Raw genomic sequence first — 18,340 nt, forward strand, 5'->3', positions numbered from 1 at the left:
AAAAAAAAAAAAAATGTCCTTAATTGATCCCGTTCATGACTACAGCACATCTAAAAGTGATCTTTATTTTATTTTTTTTAACTTTCAGCATTAAAAAAAAAAGTAATAATAGCAAAAACTTGGAGACACAAAGAAACTGTCCTGACATGAACTCCATGTCCCAAACACAGACCTTGTTATGGTTTAATTGTTTGTGTCCATGGTGACCAGCTGACGAAAGGATTCTATCTTTTCTCCCTTCTCATTTTAAGAAAACTGTAACCCCAAAAACCTCTGAACTGTTCCTATAACTGCCTTCATCCTGACAAAAATCAACAACATCTCCCATAGAAATACTGTACTTTTCCAGTTTTCACAGACAGCTAGCTCGAATATAAAAATATATCCAAATCTTCCTTCAGCACTTGCTAATTTTTTACCATTAATTCTTCTTTTTTTGTGGCTTTTTGCCTGTAATCTTGAAGAACTGGACCACCTCAAAGATCTCATTAAACGTATCCCTCTAAAGTTCTGTTTTTGGCTCTAGCTTGGTGTGAGGCCAAGTGCGCTGAGCACTTCAACCACTTCTCTACCCGACTCTGTGACTCCGTTCAGACTACAGAAATGAATTTGATGTTCTTAGAGCATGATTTGCCAAAAGTTTTTTGTGCTTAAAAAAATGTGCTACTGGTGACTCACCAAATGAAGTCACAAAATCTGTTTTTTTTTTGTTGTCAAATTGACATAAATTTAGTCGACATAGAGTGACTAGTCAAATGTAGTTGTTTTATTTGTATACTTTTGCACGTCTAAAAGGCAAAAGCAAACTAACAAAAAAGGCTGCAATAATTGATTCAAGTAACCTATGTTAATATAAGGAAAGGAGAAAAATAAAAATTATAATTTCTACTCATTTAAATACTTTGGATGGGAAAAGATTATTTAGATATAGGTTTCATGATAATCGAACTGAACCAAACCAAATCAACTTAAATTGAATCAAATTTCCTAATATCACATTTTAACTTTTTTCAAACATTCCTATAAAGTATGAGTGTTAACAGATGTGGGTATGCCTGTGTCTTGTGAGGTGAAGCATGTGCGCCGTCGTAGTGAGACGATGGTTTGCCCGTGGGAAAATGAAGCAGTAGAGCGAGTTTCTTACCTTACTGTCACTGTGAAGCGCACGCCGATCTTCAGGATCAGGGGGCGATGAGTCAAATTCTGCATGAATGGTTGTCTCTCAACTACCAGAGCGCTAAAATGGAAAAGCAAAACACTTGTCAGCCTTAGACGAGGCTCACACTGCAAAAACATGCCCTCTAGAAAAAAGATTCTTAAAATTTGAAAAATTTTCTTTAAAAATGCAAAAAAAAAGTCTGCCTCTGAGGTAAGAAAAATGAAGAATTTTTAGTCTAAGAAAAAAAGACAAGTTTTCTTGAACTAAGATTATTTTGCTATTGAAATTTTTCAGAATATAAGATCTTTTTTTCTTAATATTCGGTTTATGCAGTGCATGTTGCTGATGTGTTGCATTTATTCAGTAAAAGCGCCTCACTTTTCAATAAGCTTTGTTATCAGCGGCTGGGTACATTTCTTGATCTCTGCGATTGAATCAGAGAAGCAGGAGGTGTCATTGCTGCTGTACGCGTTGTTCTGCTCCTGCAGTTTCTGTAGCAGCTCATGGACTCCTAGCAGGACCTCGGCGACATCTGTAAACCTAAAGAAAAGGGCAGAGACATGTGGGGCGGTGTTTATAAAGGCTGCAACCAATCAAATTACTCAAAATAAAAAAAACTTCTTAAATAAATGAATTTTTACCACTTCTGGAGAAGCTCCAGGGAGGTGTCAGCTGGACATCCGATGCAGGCCAGCTGATTCCTACGCTCCCACTCGGGCAGTTCTTCTTCGAGGAGTGTTTCCTCTATTTTAGAAGCCTGTTGTAAAATGCTTAAAAGCTGTTCCAGCACAAACTGCAACAACAAAAACAAAAAGAAACAATTTATAAACCCGTCCATATTTAATCTCCATCATATCTATAGATCAGATGTTATCATGCGATTCATGCAATTTGTGACTCAATTTCTGAAGCATTTCAGTCGGAAAAAATAATTTAAAGTTACTGCATGATAAAAATAAACTTTTTAATTTATGCTTAAAGGTGGTGCATTAAGGTATATTGGATAAAAACATAGTGTTCTACATGTTTCGTTTATAAAAATATTGCATTATTAAATATTAAGCAGATAAAGATGTCTAAGTAATTCTTCCACTTAAAAATAAAGAAGCAAACAGGGATGTTTACATTTTTTTTCTTTAAAGGTCCTGGACTCCCTGAGGAGTTTACCATGAAAGAAGAGCTCCACCTTTTGGAGGGAACTTGCTTTTGTCACATGCAGCCCTGAAGCTCTTTTATCCACTTCCTGCTAGTTAGGCACCATAAATATGACTCAAACCCAAACCTGTTTTCTCTGCTGGATGATGGCTCTCTGCTTGAAACACTCCTGCTCCACCACAGCCTTAGACACACCCAGTCCTGTGTTCTGTTCATCTGGTAAAAACATAAAAACCTTATATCAAACTAACATTTTTTTTAGCCTAAACCGTTTCCCTGGTTTCCGTTTTTTTTCTTGCCTTACCTGTGCTTGGCCAGGTTTTTTGGATGAAGTCAAGCTTTTCGTTCAAGCTCTCCAGGATCTTAGTTTGCTTCTTTATTTCCTGCATAAGTTAAAGATGATACAAACGGTTGAGATCTGATTTCTTTTCAGACCCACCCCAATGAAAATTTTGTGTTTTTTAACATGTTCTTGTGGCATTTTTCTCATGACGGGGGACATGTAAAAAGAAAAATTAGTATTTCTTTTTTTTTTAATTGTTGTGAATCAAGAGCTGAATTAAATATGCCATTTAAATTTAATTGTAATTTCTTCATCTGAGCTGCATCTGGCTCAATGCTATACGGCTGGATAGCTCCAATATTGCTCGCCGGTTTTCGTTGCAGCAGTAATGTTAGGAGAGCATGTAAACAGAGAGCTCTCAGAAGCAGGGAGAGGAATAGGGGCGAATTAGAGGCGAATTTCTAACTATAGCCACTCTGTAGAAACTGTTCTAGAAAACAACACAGCTAAAAAACAACAATCATGTGAGTACTTTTATAGTAAGCAAAATAAAATTGGAGTGGGTCTTTTGTCAACCTATGATAAAAAAAAATAATAATAATAATACCAAGACTCTTTGTTTCATGTCAGTTATCCGGTTATCCAGCTCTCTCCACTTAAGCAGGATTACTGGATTACTGCATCCCTAAATGGATGGAACCATAATGTTACAAGAGTTTTTAAACAACATATTGCTTTCTGGTGCAAATATAAAGCATCCTACCTTTGTTGAATTTGCTGAAGCCAGAATTTTCCTCTCCTCTTTTAAACATTCAGAAAGAATCATGGCCAACTTCAAAGGCTCATTTTTAAAATGCATCTAAACAAATGCAGATAGAAGCGAGGAGGCAGTGTGAAGTAGCCATACATTATAAATAGAAAGGTAACGAATCTGAAGTCTTCCCTACCAGCAGGTAATTATTCATCCATGAAAAATCTGGACCCAGCAAGATGTTTCTCCCTTGAAGCATTAGGTTCCGCTGTTCCTCCAAATGATTCAGGAGAGCACAAAGACACATGACAGCTTTGTTCTCATCCACGGCTGCTGAGTCCCTGACACAACAAACCATAAAAAACATTATTTTACTTTTTTTTAACCACAGTTGATATAATAAAAAAGGAAATCTGAGAACTTTAAAGCTTATTTACAATCAATAAATAATAATAATAATAATATAATAAAAATAATAATGTGTAAATAAAATCTAGCTTATTACTGAAAACTAAATACATTTTGCAAATAAACATACCCATGAGAATTTGGGGGGAAAAAAGAGAGTGGAGCGTCTCGATTTTTTTACGATCTTTGTTCACCAAAGCCACTTCAACACCAGGAAAAACCACACAAATGTGGACAGAAACTAGATTAAAAATATTTTCCAGTGACATACTTTCCTTTTTAAGTTTTTAAGATAATATTATTTAATTAAACTCGAAAAAATATCTTGTGCTAAAATAAAAACTAATCTAAACTAAAAACCAGCTTTAGCTCCAAGATGTTAAAAAACAACAGATGGCAACACTGTTTGACTAATCGGTAGTTCTTGAGCGCCGCGGCTCCTCACACGGATCTTACCAGTCCTGGCTCTCGATGCAGGTGCTCAGCCAGTGTCGGATATCCCGGGGAAACTTGCCCTCATACAGCTGACTGACCGAGCTCTGCAGCCCAGAGTCCAAACTCAGCAGCTCCTGCCACTGCGCCATCGCCGACTGACGTCCGCAGAGCAGTTGTCGGTTCAATTCTCACTTAAAATAATAATAATTAGGAGAAATCCAAAGTAGCGACCGATTTGGAAAATTTACACAATTAATAGTCATTCAACAATATTGTTATTAATAATAACAATAACTAAACCAACATTTTGTTTTGCTCTTCAAATAAAGACTTCCGCCAAGATTACTATTGTTTCTGGAACTTCTTTATCAGTTTCTCTTTCCAACATGGTTTTGATCTACCTTGAGGGGGAGGGGGAGGAGCCAACAATAATCAACGCCCACTAAACCACGTGATTTTTCAGAATCGGTGTGATTCAACTAGTCAAGCTAATTTGTTACTCTGCCATTCCTGCTTTCAAAATAAAGCTCACATTTTAACCTTATGTCTGATTTCAACCCACAGACTGCATATAAGAATTATTTTTACAGTCAATGTTTCAACCCCATGTTTCATAGAAAAGTAAAAAGTCAAACATAAAGCTCTACTTTTTTGTGAGTGAGCAGAACTGTAATTATAAGGCAAATTAAACTACTTAGCTAAAACTTTAAAAATGTTTGAGCCCCCACTGTAAACATTTGAAATTGTATTTTTTTATTTCAACAAAATTATTGGCTATGTGTGCCATCACTGACTCTAATTAAAAAAATAATTTATAATATTAAAAATAATACATTTTTTACTAATATAAAATATTGTATACCGGTACATTATGTTTATTTATTATTATTATTATTATTGTTTATTATCATATCCATTTTATTATTATTATTGAATGCAGACATTTAGATTTATCAGTGTGCAATATGAAAGTTGGGTTCTATTTTCTGTTTGAAATAGCCTGAAAATGTGCCTATATGCTCTTGATGGACTCTTTCACTTTATTTGTGGGATGATCAGATATCACCTCTTTTGTTCTTGTAGTATTTTCTCATGATGGGGGACATATAGAAAATTCAACTTAAAGTTGTATTTTTTGACCTTTTCTTTATTCAAATCAAGAAAAAAATGCTGTTTGCAAAAGGTTTGTAGTTGCTACATTTAAAAAAATTACATTCAACAGGCTACAAGCTTCCTGCTTTGTTCCATTCCAATGCATCAACTTGCAAACAAATAGATCCATGCACGTCTTTGTTTTCTTTATCCAAGCTGGCGTCTGGATCAAAACTGTCTGTGACGGGAAATGAAAGAAAGCTCAGAGGTGAATTTTTGATGAAATCCTGCCGCTCTGGAGAAACTATGTCCTAGAAAATGGCACTTTTATTATTATTATTATTATTATTATTATCATTATTTTGTCAAAAAAGGGCATAATCATAATTAAAAGACCACTGGGAACGGTTTTGAAATAATTCAAGAGGATCAGAGTGGGACTTTAAATGCAAACCAAGTTGCTTTCTTACCAACCATTTCATTACAAAGCAATCTCACTATACAAAATGTAAAAATGTCTAATTATAATAACAGTCTAATTCAATCATAATGTTCATCATCTCTATAAAAAGTTCCAATCCAGTTTTTTTTTCCAGTTCAGACAAACCTGGTCTGGTTATATGAAAACACGTAGAAATATGGAGATTACAGGGAGTGAAGAGAGAAAAAATATAAAGAGAGCATCTTTGCACAATAATGAGCACTTCAGACCTAATGCATGACTAAACGTGAGACTAAAACAATCACCTAAGCTTGCCAAACCACCTTAAGCATGAAGAAAGTTTTTAGTGACGTCTGAAAGAAAGAGAATGTGAATCTGAGAACTATGGTATTCAATTTCTGTTCTTCCTTTAGCCCAAATTAGCCTGTGATAAAAAAAGGGATTGTTTAACCATTAAATCTTAAGTCCTGTGCTTTCAAGGTAAGAAAATTATTTTCTAAAAGCAAAAAAATGGATAAATATTGTGTTATTAGACAGTCCTCGTAAGAATGTTTGCTATACTAGTTTGTCTTGCAGTAAAGAAATTTTGATTCCCACTCTGATCTAAATCATGATATCTTCAAGTTGAAAAATCAAAGTTTTTTAAGGCAGTCACTTAAATTTAGCTATTTATGCAAATGTGGCTGTAAATAATATTGTGATTTTAATCATTTGACCAAGTGGTGATTGGATGAAGTCAATCAGACCAAAGTGCAAAAGTCTTGTAAGTAAAAATATGATTTTAAAATATTTTAAAGAGTTTGTAATAGTTTTAACATAAAAACAACTGAAAACTACACTTTATTCCCTTTCTTAAGACAGCCTGTATTTCTTATTTTTTAATAAAATATGGTTTCTAGAAAATGTTTCACCCTATAGGTTTTCAAGTTTTAAATTGAAGGATCTGGAAATAATTCCTGAGAAGACGTAAAGGTGTCACAGACAGCAAAACTGTCAAAAATGGGAATTTTCATTTGGAAAGCACCTTTCAGAATTTCCTTTCACTTAAAAAAAAAAAATCAAAAAATGCCTAGTCATTCCACTTTATTGTAAAACTGGTGGCATACTTGACCAAACCTTTGTAGCACAAATATTGAAAATATTTGCATTCTGCAAGAAATTGGATTTGCAATCTATGTTACTTATACTGATAATCATGTGTAACTTGTTTTTACAGTATTTAATGATAATCTTGAATTCAAAATATGTAGTTTGTGCATGAATGAAAGCTTAAATGTTTATTTAAAAAAAATCTAGGCAAAGCAGTCTTTGCTTGTTTCCGGTCCACTAATAGAGAGTCACGTGATTCTCCAGAAATGCTTTCCAGTCTTATTGTTGGTTTTGTGTGTAAGATCTTCTATCAAGATAGTGTTTGTTACATGCAGACGTCTACTGTTGGCTGGTTTCAAAATAAAAGCCCCAAACCTTTGGTGTAATGTCTAAGTGCTCAAATTCATGGCCAGTAGATGGCAGCAAGTTATTTACATTAAAGAGACAAAATCTGTTGGTTTCAGTGGAAATTAGATGAATACAAAAAGTGTCACACTACCAACAGTGTCATTAAATAGTGCAAACAGATTCACAAAACACTTATGATAAAAAAAATGCATTTATATTTTATTCATTAGCACAAGTTAATGTTAAAACAAACAATAAAAACATAAAAACACACATTGAAATAAAAAGGACAATTTAAACAAAAAGCAAAATGTTTTTTATTATTATTATTATCAGGATGGAGTGAAGCGGTGTGGAGTCAGGATGTAAAAGCACTGCTGATGAGAAAGTTTTACTCAGAATACGGAGAGCTCATCTGAAAAGAAAAAGACAATATTTCATACACTAATAAAGACTCCTCTCAGAACAAGAGCTTCATGAATAAGTAAGTAAAAAATGTAAATCAAAAAATAACAAATAAAGACACCACTGATTAATTATTATGTTTTAATAGCTGTGAAATCAAATCTGTGTTAGTTGGATCAGTTCGGTAAATGTTTTGATAAATAGCTAGAGAGAGTAAACTTACGCTGTCAATGTCAAAGCAGAGCTGCTCATTTAGCATGTCAAACTCCCCAGGAGTCATCGGGGGCTCAGGAGACCGACACGTAGTTGGTGTGGTGCTTGCATTCGAACTATAACAGCAAACGGGGAAAAAAAAACAATATTAGAGTTTTTCAATATTAGTTCTAGCAATAAAAACTATACCGGTAATCACTTTTTGTCTAAATGTCACTAAAGAGTGATTATTGTAACATTTTATTAATCATAAGTGCTGAATTATAACTGTTAATACCAGTTTTAACTGTGTTAACATCTAATTCTGACCCATATTTTATACAAAACCTTAAAAATAACATTTATACAAAATTGGTCTCCAAAACTTTTTTCAGAATAAATATTTTTAGGATAAATACTACAGAACTCACCGCAATTCAGAGATGGGAATGAGGGTGGATGGTATGTATGGGTGCACTGAAAATGTAAGAGACACTCATTTTTAATAGTCGTTCCCTTTATTTTTAACACCCAACAAGCTTAAATATAATATTTAGGTCTCACCTTTACTCGGCTGGCTGTTGTAGAGGCGCCCAAATGCTTCGTCTTTGGGGATGTCGGGGTAGAGGAACTTGAGAGGGTTTTCAGGGACCACGCCATCAGAAATCACTTTGTAGTCTCGAATGATGTCGGCAAACGGGAGAGCACTCAGCCTGCTTTTAGTGTACGGCTCCACGGAGTTGAACTTCACTTCGCCTGTTATCAGAATTCACAGACAGCATTCAAAAAGAGATTTCAGTGTGGATTATGATTTAATACATTTAAGCCATTTATGTTGTTTCGACAGGACGATTAAATGAATAAAAATGTTTGAAATTGAGACTTTACCGCTGTCACTGTGCTCCACCCAGGTGAACGTAATCCCGCCGAGGTGGCTCTCACTGAAGCGCAGCAGGAAGGTTCCAGGCTCTCGGTCCTTCAGCAGAGCACGCTCCATCTCTTTACTCACAAAGCCCATGATGTAGCTGTTACAGGAGAAAAAAAGTTTACTTGATCACTTATTTTTTATGTCATCGATTTCTTTTGACTGTTGCAAAAAAAAACAAACAAAAAAAAAACAGCTGAATTTCAATTACAGGTTGCGACATTTAGAACTCATAATAAAGTCAAATGTTTTAAAGATGTTATTTTTTCTTATGAAAAGAACAAAAGTCATAAAAAATCCTACATGTTTGTATTTCTAAGTATTTCATTTCGATAGGCCCCAAAACCACCTCATCCAAGCACAAAAACTTTTTTTTTCAATAAATGCGAGTTTTTAAAAAAAAAAATGTGGGGTTTCCACTAAGCGAGACACATCAGAAAGGAGGGGCGGGGCTACTCAGCTCATCACCAGCAGCCACGACCACATAGAGGAGATTTTGGAAACAGTGACTTTAGATAAACATGAAATATAGATTTTTATTGCACTTTGGTTTTAGATTTTGGTAAAACGTCATAATGATAATTAAAACACCACTAGGAACATTTTTTAATTCAATTTTTAACTGTCATAGTGGGACTTATAAAAGCAAAGTTTGGGTTGTATTGTGACTCTTTTACCTGTTGCTCTCATTTAATGACTAGTATTTATCAAGAACTGACTAAGAAGATGGCACAACATTTTATATAAGTACCCCCCAATTAAATAACTCTAAAGATGCTCAAATGTAACATTTTCTTTGTTCAAGTTTGATAAATTTGCAAAGTGATTGAAGAAAATGGAGATAAAACCTTTTTTTTTTACCTTAATGTTTTTACAAAGAGAAGTACTAAAGTTAAGAAAAGTCACAGGAGCTGGATGATACTTATTTTTTTGCCCCTGATGCCAAAATAAATACCATCAAAAAAAGAAACCTTCTCTGTGCAGTCTAATCTCTATTAAAGGCCTCTTAAAGTTCTATATCCTTCTGACTCTGCGCCAGGTTGGCTCAGTTGAGTGTTTTAAAACTTAAGTTAAGACATTTTCATTTAGAAGAGCTATTAGCTGACTTTATTTTCAGCTATATTTTACTTGTGTTCTACGTAAGGTTTCTGAGTATGTTTTATTGGGTTTTACCCGGCAGGTTGTTTTGTTTCTCTGGTTTGATCTTGTTTTAACATTGTGAAGCACTTTGAGAGTCACTCTCTGTGAGAAGTGATATCTAAATAAAGATTTACTGACATTACTTACGTATTACTGTGCTAGAGAGAAGAACTGAGATGATGACCTACTTCTCATTCCAGACCGGCAGCAGGTGCTTCTTGATGAGCTCCAAGATGGAGTCCAGCCACATCCAGAAACTGAAGGGCTTCCCAGGAATGTTTTCCTAAAGAGAACAGATTACATAGAAATCTTCAGGCAGCTCTTTTTTGGGGGGAATTTTTTCGATTTTTGAAATTTTGAGAAGATTATTTTCAGATTTTTTTTCTTTTATTATTTTTCTCTATGCTTCCTTTCAAGATGCCTTTACAGTTAGTCAAAAGAGACTTGAGGGATTCAAACATTTCTGGATTTTTACTCAAACTTTCCATATACAACATGTGAAAGGAAATAGATGTGTTCATAAAATACAAATATGGACTGGATCTTCCAAAGCATGCAAACAATAAATTCCCAGACAAGTTTGTGTTATTGCATTAAAAGCATTAATGAAAAAGCTGTAAATGCAAAGCTCAACTTTCCATAAAGTGCTTTATGAACAAGTAAGTTCTCCCCTGATTGTCAATTATCCTTAAAACACTGGCAGATTATGAACATGATTATAAAACATACATTTAATTCACAGAACCTAATTTAAATGGTCTGCTTTAGTCCTAAATATTTAGTTATTCGTTCTCTTTGAGGATCAAAGTTCAATTGTCTCTTTTCAGAAAGAATAGTCTTTTGCAAAATACTAAACCCTTTTGCTTTTTCATTTAGCCCAGTTCAGATGTCTTTTTCAAAATAAATACTCATATGTTTCATCACCATGGATCTGACATTTGGAAATAGATATTTGGAAAGATCACAGTTTTACCAAGTTTTAGTTTTAACCGCTCACAACTGGATTTGTTCAAATATATTGAATTTTATGTTTATGATCATAGTTTTTTACAGTCAGACCTTGTTATTTTTGGCACTCCATTTAGTGATTTTCAGGTTTTCAGTTATGGTTTTGCCTTTTTGATGCCATATTTAAGTTTATTATAATTTGAAATCTGTCTTCTTGTGTCCCATCTGCAGCATTTGTGTCCTCCGTCACCACAATTCATGACAATGACACAAAAAATGAAAAGTGTAACAAGTATCAACACTACAGACTTTCTGTCTGACTAATGAAGACTGTGTGAATGGGTGTATGAATCACAGACCTTTGAAAACCTTGACCAAGAAACTTGAAAGTCTCCGCAGGAAGAATGCTGACCTGGAGAAACGTACACAAAATCAACATTTTATTCAAAATGAGTCTACTTTTTAGTGTCTGCTGAAGACAATCTTGTAAAATATCAAATACGTACATATAAACTTCTACGTTTTGTTCCACATTCATTTTACTTTAAATATTTCTCCTTCTATCTACAATCTGCATTTAAGATATAGACATAAAACATACCCAAAAGTTTTTCTCCCAGCATAGATAGCTGTTCTTTATTGAGACCTCTTCCTGCAAAAGTGGAGAACTGCCAGCTGAGGACCTCAGAGAGCTGGCTCCAGTTGGCTCGGGGCGGGTTTCCAAAAAACCCCAAACTCTATGGAGGGAAAAGGAGAGCGTAAAAGTACAAATAAAGCTGTTTAACAAATTAACCTTTGCTATTAAAAAAAGAGGAGCAAAAGCTTGTATTATTTTTAGTGATGAAGCTAATTAACAGATTTGTTTTACTTATGTCCATAAAAATATTTATTTTTGACAAAACATTACTAAAGAATAATTGTTGTTTCTGAGTTTGTTTTTCTTTGTTGTTTTTCTAAGAAAAAAAAAACTTTTTCAATCTAAATAATTAAAGAAAAAAAATAATAAAAAAAAGCCTTCTTAAGGATTAACAGCTTACTATCCTATTTAGTGCAGCTTTTTTATTTTTAAAGAGATAAAAATAATTTTATAGGAGGAGTAAAAGCTCACCCTGGGGTCATCCGTCAGGAGGTTGTACCACATAACTGAAGCCCAACCGCCTGGCAGCTGGCTGACATTAGAAATCACCACTAAAGGCAAAGAGCATGTCTGGGAAAAGAACACAAAAATCAACCTTATGAACATCAAAAATATGTGCATTTTGAAAAATAAAAGGTGGTATAGTTGCAGACCTCCAGGTCAATGGTAAGGCCCTGAACGGTGAAGCAAGCCTCGAAACTGAGAGAATGAAGTTCCTCAGTCACAGAGAGCAGGCCCTGCAAAATACAACAGCTTGATTAATAGTGTCCACACCTACTTCAGAGACAAACCTTTTCCTGTTGCTAGGACACCCAAAACATGATACACAAGGAAGTAAGAGAAAGTTCAGTTCTCACCTCATTCCCCTTTGTGCCATTGATGTACTTCTTCTCTTTGAGTTGCTGTAAAGCACAAGCTCATATTAGACTACTGAGAACGTCACGCCACAAAAAAAGAAGATGTTGTCCTACCAACCAAATGTCTGAACTCCACTGAGAGGCAGCCGTTGGAATAGTCCTCAATGTCCATGACTTTAGTGTTGTTGGTCAGGATGAAAAACTGACGACTTCTGAAGGGAAAACATCCAAAATAATACAAAAATAAAAGATTTGCACCAGGAAAATTAATTTATTAATTAGAAATTATTCATTATAGATTGTAATAATTTAATGTTAAACAGCAATCCTGGTAACAATCATGAATACTGTGATTAAAAACACAATTATAGAAACTATATAATCAAAAATAGTGTTTGGAATAACTTTGACTCAATTCTGGCTAAAAGTTTAAAGAAAAAGTGAATAGTTTTGTAGTTCATTGATTAAAATTATGAAACATTTTAATGGAAATGTTTCTATACATTTAGAAATAACATCTCTCATTTTAAAAGATGAAGTAATTTAGCGGAACATGCATTTAACATGTTTGTGTGAACACGCATTTCTATCAGAAGTGGTTCCTTGTTCTCTACGGTTACTTTTAATGCTTTATGACAACACAACATGCCATTATGCACTGAAGTGGTCTGTACTTACACTCTACCCGGGGGGAGGTCCCTGCAGACACACGAAACACACATCATTTTAAATCAAGAGAAAAATGCTACAAACTACAAAGTTAGCTTTCAACAAACAAAAAAATAAAGTTTATACTTGTCAAATGTTGTTTTCACTTTAAGCTGATAGTCCACCTCTGGGAGTTTGACCAAAAGTCTATAAAAAAAGGAAACAATCATTTATTTAGTTCTGATTTCTACTTAAACACACAAAACCAAATGTAAAAGATCAATCACATGAGCGAAAAAATGTAAAATTAACTAAATAAAAACATTTTTTTTGACATAATACCTGACTTTGGTGGTGAACTGTACACCAGTCTTTATGATGAGAGGTTTCTGTGGATGTGTGGGCATGCAAGGCTGTTTCTCCACCACAAAAGAGCTGGAAAAAAACAAAAAAACACTATAATAAATGTGCAGAATTCCCTGAAAAATAACCTTAAACTAAGACATATGTTTGAGAATTAATTTGTTCATTTCTATTCTTTTACATTTAGGAAATATAACACAAAATAATGATCCCTCTCAGTAACAAATGAAAAAATACTTTACTTTAAATTCTAAAACTTTTTAAAAAGTCATATCTACTTTGATTATTGATTTCTATCATTTTTTTTTTCATTTTCAGCCCCAAATAAATATCAAACACTACAAATCCTTATTCTGCACTGCACATTCTTGGGTCTGTACCTCTTGATGAGATGGTAGATGAGGTATTTGACTTTCTCCTCCAGCTGAGGCTTTTGCAGCGGTATCGGATCGCTCTCATATGTAACCTTAACAATCAGCTCTCCCAGCTTGTCCAGCTGCCGTTTGGTCTGGAACAGGCTCTGTGCTGTCAGAGTAAACCTGAGGAAAATTCAATAAAAATAATGAAATAAAAATAAAGAAAAAAGAATTTTGCCACTGCAAATTATAAAGCAATAAAGATCCTAAAAAGAAACAAACTGAGGCAGAGTCTTGACAACTAACAGTAAAAACTCTTAATAATAATTCTAATGTTTTTATATTATACACGAAGAGCAAATAAAAAGACAAAATGTTATGTTTAAGCATTCTAAAAATCAAAATATTTACTAATATCTAAATATCCATGCATGAACCATTTCAGGGGCAGCACTGAGGAAAAGGGGCTCCTACTTAAGTTCAGTGTATATAATCAATATCTATGTGCTTTCCTACGCCTCCAAATCATATTTTCACCTCCATATTCAACAGGGATAATGATGTTCTTGAGGTCATAGGCAGCATATTCCACCAAACATTAATCCTCCTCATGGTCAAAGAGAAATTTGTCCTCAAAGTCACGTTTCAACTATATTTTTTCCATTATAAAATCCTTCCCAGCAGTCTTTTAATTATGAATATGCAGATTTTGGCAAAAATCAAAAAGCCTGTGTAGTTTTTTTTTAAAGAAAGCGTCTATTTGCCTGTAATTTTAGAAAATTGCTGTAGGGCGGGACTGTTGGCGCAGAAGTTTTCTAATAAAAGGATGGAAAACACTGTTTTTTGTCTGCTCCTGATCTAACACAATTGTAATGCAGAAATACTCAGAAGTGCTTTTTTTTTAAACCTAAACTTAAACCTAAACACATCTCAACCAGGCTTTGCCATAGTTTGGACCTTTATTTCCCTTTTATTTTCAAATTAAAACAGTTAAATAAACATGTTAACAGAAAGTGATAAAAATCCTATTAATTCCTTAACCATCATCAGTGTATATTCTCTGAGATTTATTTATCTACCACTTGTATTCCTAAAAACTCTCATTATTGAGAAAAAGGAGAGCATTACTTTTTGTGAAAAATCACAACTGTTCATCCATGTAATTCCCATCTGTCTTTATGAAGTTATCAAGGAATATTGTGATTTTAACCACTGTTTACTATGGTTCAAGCACAAATCTATATGTTTCATGACCGTGTTGTTGAAACCATAGACTGTATATAAGAATAGTCTATGGTTGAAACTCATTACCAGCTTTGGAGCTGCTCCAAGCCGGTAAGAAGGGGACCACCAATGGCAGCGATTTGCTGCCTTCGCTTCCAGTCTTGCAGTTCAGGGTTGAGCTGAGAGGTCATAAGGTCATCAATTTCTTTGAGCAACACGTCCATCTTTGATAGCACCTCCTGAAAAGGGGGAAATGTGTCTCAATGTTTTTCCGTCATGTCGTTCTCGGTTCGCAGATGCTAAAAAAGTGCAACAAATGCATACCTTCCTCTTAAAATCAAGCCTGTTAAGCATTTCCTGTAGTCTAGTTACTTCCTGTTTCATCATGTCAGAGTTCCTTTCTGATGATTCTAAGACAAACAAGAGGAACAAACAAGGTTGTACAGTAACTTGCCTTAATCAGTCATAAAAATACAATCAGAAGTTATTCCTTTAGATTTGTCATTTGTCTTAAAACTTTTAATTTGTGCAGGTCAAATGACAGAATAAGATAGGGAGCATAAAAAATGACCTATGTAAAGGAAGAGTTTTTCCAACATGGAAAACTCTTGCTTCACATAGATCATTTAAAGAAGGGTAAACGTTTTTTCCATTTTCCATGAAAATTTAAATGAAAAAATGAGAAAAAAAAAAGAATAAAAAAAGAATAATAATAACATGTGCATTTGCTGCACTGTTATTGGTTTTATCTGTTTGGTGCTAAATCCTCGTAATAGTTTTTGGCTGCAATGTTTTTCTTTGTTTAGGTTTTTTTTTTTTTTTTTTTTTTTTTTTAAGCTAAGGTTTCTCTTTAGGCACTATGCCTTAGAATTCACCTATAGGCTGTGTGTTTTGGCTTCAGTCTTCAAAGATTTCTGACAAATCCACTCCATATCTCCAAATAGTCTGCAAATCCTTGATAAAGGTCCCTAATATGATTATCTGCTCATTTTAGTGAATAAAAAGCATTACATGACGCAGCGCTTTAAGAGCTATTTCAGTCTACGGAGGCATTTCTAAATTTAAAAAAAATTATAATTTAAATGTTCCTTTTAGAGCAGATATATACCAACCAATAAAGAATAAAAGCACACATTAATTTAGTCTTCCATCATTATAAAGGGTTCTTTTCTTTTAAAAAACCTCATAAGCAGATTCAGCTCACCACGAGACTGCAGGGTCTTGTAGCGAAAGTCAAAGTCATCCTGCATGTCTTCAATGTATTTTACAGCCTGGTCCATCAGCTGTAAAGAGAACTGTTGTAAGTTGTGCATGTGTGATGATGTGTTGGAAAGGTTAGGGGGATTGAATTACCTGCACGCTGCCTCTGATGATTGCCACTCTGTTGTCCATGTTCTTTTGCCGCTCAAACGCCACAGAGTTGTGCAGTGACTTCTCCAGTGGACCCTGGTAGAAACGCTCTCATAAGTCAGTCTTTTAGTTCTGGATTTCTCAAAGATGTCTCATTTTTAATTGCATATGTACAACAGTATGCAAGCAAACACTTATTTATGTCTCTTTTTTGCTTAATTCTCAAGAATTGTGGTAGATTGTGCAGTGCTCAACAAACCGATTCCACAAACCTGTTCCTGCATGCAGGCGCTGGACAGAATGCGTTGCTCTTCTTTGAGGCAGGTGGAGATAACTCTGGCCATGACTGCAGGGTTGGTTGTGTACTTGAGCTGAACAAACACAAATACATGCATGTACATAAATAGAGCCATTCAAACTAGAAATAGCCTCAGAAAAATAAGTGGTTATGTTTAAAACTTTTTTACTATTAAAAAATGTAAACCACAAAACCCCTCACAGCTTGTGGATCTTTGAATTTTTTATATTAATAATAACAAATACTTTAAAAATGTTGTACCAAACTAACTTTTTTTGGGAAACTTCTTGAACTTTGTACAGCAGGAGAGTCATGTGTTTTCATTTTCTACATTTATATTAGCCATGCATAGGGACATCTAGCTCACCTGAGTCGAAAGGTAATGTTTCACATTTGTATGTGCGTGCACACTGCCAGTCTTATGTTACCACTGAAAGGTAGCTTACTTCCCCCAAAACAACTGTGGACCAATCAAACTGATCCCCCTTTAGGGAAGCTGCAAAGCTTTACAGAATCTCTCCATGAGAGCTAAACCATGATGCTAAGGTGAAAAAGAAAGTGTCAGATTATGTTGGGTAATGTTGCAACACAATCCATTTTAACAGTACAGGTCTAAAGCACATAATATATTACTGAGAGTTTAAAAAAACAATTCTACAATCTTAAAAAAAGAAAAAATATATTTTTGGTTTCATCATGTTTGAGTACGAGCAAAAAAGGCTTAAAAGAGTGAAATTCTTATACATTCTCTGCATTAAATTGTGTTTTTGGTGTTTTTAACCTGTTCTTGTGACTGTTTTCTGATGGCGGGGGACATATATTACATATAGTAAGCAAAAAACTGCATTTCTGAGTATTTTTTTTATTTAAATTGTTGTGAATCAGGAGCAGATGAAAAAATGTCACTTGAAAAAGATCATATTTGCAGCGTAGATTTTACGCCGGGCGAGCCACAAGCACAATGCTTCAAGTTCCTATGGTGAGGGGAAGGGGGGTGGGGTTGCTCCATGCCAACAATCCTGCCCACAACGCAGAGATAAATTTCTGATTAACTTTTTGTGCTCTGCAAAAAATACATACAAAAGAATGACACTTTTTATTATTTTAGCCAAAAAATAGAATAATCATAATTAAAAGACCCCTGGTAATGTTTTAAAGGGGCCATACCATGATTTTCTTAAGCCTTTCAGAATACACTATATCAATATATATATGATCATATATTACTTTTGGAACACTAAAAAAAATTATAAAATTTTAGTTATTTTTGTGAGTTTTTCTTGAGGCTCCGCCTGCATGTAGGTGACGCCCATTTCATGATGTCATCCTAGAGCTGTTCTTTGGCTTTTCTACCACGAAAATAAACAACATCCAAACTTTTTCAAAGATACATACCATATATCTGCCTTTAGTAGACCCAGGCATCGTTACACTGGTTCACAACACAAATACATACAGTGTCTGCATGACTGGGCCCAACCAGTGGAGAAATTGGGGCTCTGTCTGAATCTACTCACTATATGGTGCACTACACAGTGGGTTTGTCATTTTGTAGTGCTGTCCGAATCTATTATTCCAAAATCAAGTGCACTAGAAATTTCCCAGAAGCCTTGGTGAAAAACTAGCGTGGATCGATGCTCACTACATATAGACTACAGTGCATTGCAGTCGAACAACTTTGGCAAAAAATGGGTTTAAATGTAAGATTTTAACAAACCTCCACATTTTCATCTTCAGAATACAGTGGAGTCACAAATATTCATTGGAAAATGTTTGTATTGATTAGATTTTCACTTTGTGAAATCGGTAACATCATATCCAGCATTTGGCAAAGC

The 18,340-nt window shown here is 34.5% G+C and overlaps 2 protein-coding genes across 3 annotated transcripts in view; both read right to left on the reverse strand.

Moving 5' to 3' along the window:
* The window catches only part of LOC112154777 (signal transducer and activator of transcription 1-alpha/beta), an 11,455-nt gene extending 6,539 nt beyond the window's left edge, over positions 1-4,916 (reverse strand). Inside the window, exons 1-10 of one of the 2 annotated variants that reach the window (XM_024285937.2) lie at positions 4,496-4,916; positions 4,213-4,382; positions 3,545-3,689; positions 3,361-3,456; positions 3,205-3,282; positions 2,619-2,697; positions 2,442-2,530; positions 1,801-1,952; positions 1,538-1,699; positions 1,145-1,237 (exon numbers count right to left, since the gene is read on the reverse strand). In XM_024285937.2, the coding sequence (XP_024141705.1) occupies positions 1,145-1,237; positions 1,538-1,699; positions 1,801-1,952; positions 2,442-2,530; positions 2,619-2,697; positions 3,205-3,282; positions 3,361-3,456; positions 3,545-3,689; positions 4,213-4,340 (1,022 nt within the window). In that variant the 5' untranslated portion in view covers positions 4,341-4,382; positions 4,496-4,916. Of the gene's footprint in view, positions 1-1,144; positions 1,238-1,537; positions 1,700-1,800; positions 1,953-2,441; positions 2,531-2,618; positions 2,698-3,204; positions 3,283-3,360; positions 3,457-3,544; positions 3,690-4,212 lie in introns of both variants that reach the window. The other variant, XM_036217543.1, reaches the window with a different exon arrangement.
* A 2,539-nt stretch (positions 4,917-7,455) lies between these two features.
* The window catches only part of stat4 (signal transducer and activator of transcription 4), a 17,392-nt gene continuing 6,507 nt past the window's right edge, over positions 7,456-18,340 (reverse strand). The window contains exons 3-23 of the mRNA XM_024287186.2: positions 16,480-16,578; positions 16,211-16,303; positions 16,062-16,140; positions 15,182-15,267; positions 14,945-15,096; positions 13,658-13,816; positions 13,257-13,349; positions 13,062-13,121; positions 12,945-12,965; positions 12,385-12,478; positions 12,267-12,311; positions 12,063-12,146; positions 11,881-11,979; positions 11,374-11,509; positions 11,132-11,184; positions 10,013-10,107; positions 8,648-8,784; positions 8,324-8,515; positions 8,191-8,236; positions 7,791-7,896; positions 7,456-7,577 (exon numbers count right to left, since the gene is read on the reverse strand). Of these exons, the coding sequence (XP_024142954.2) occupies positions 7,554-7,577; positions 7,791-7,896; positions 8,191-8,236; positions 8,324-8,515; positions 8,648-8,784; positions 10,013-10,107; positions 11,132-11,184; positions 11,374-11,509; positions 11,881-11,979; positions 12,063-12,146; positions 12,267-12,311; positions 12,385-12,478; positions 12,945-12,965; positions 13,062-13,121; positions 13,257-13,349; positions 13,658-13,816; positions 14,945-15,096; positions 15,182-15,267; positions 16,062-16,140; positions 16,211-16,303; positions 16,480-16,578 (1,953 nt within the window). The 3' untranslated portion in view covers positions 7,456-7,553. The remainder of the gene's footprint in view (positions 7,578-7,790; positions 7,897-8,190; positions 8,237-8,323; positions 8,516-8,647; positions 8,785-10,012; positions 10,108-11,131; positions 11,185-11,373; positions 11,510-11,880; positions 11,980-12,062; positions 12,147-12,266; positions 12,312-12,384; positions 12,479-12,944; positions 12,966-13,061; positions 13,122-13,256; positions 13,350-13,657; positions 13,817-14,944; positions 15,097-15,181; positions 15,268-16,061; positions 16,141-16,210; positions 16,304-16,479; positions 16,579-18,340) is intronic.

The sequence above is a fragment of the Oryzias melastigma genome, linkage group LG21 (assembly GCF_002922805.2).
Source record: "Oryzias melastigma strain HK-1 linkage group LG21, ASM292280v2, whole genome shotgun sequence".
NCBI classification, from domain to species: Eukaryota; Metazoa; Chordata; class Actinopteri; order Beloniformes; family Adrianichthyidae; genus Oryzias; species Oryzias melastigma.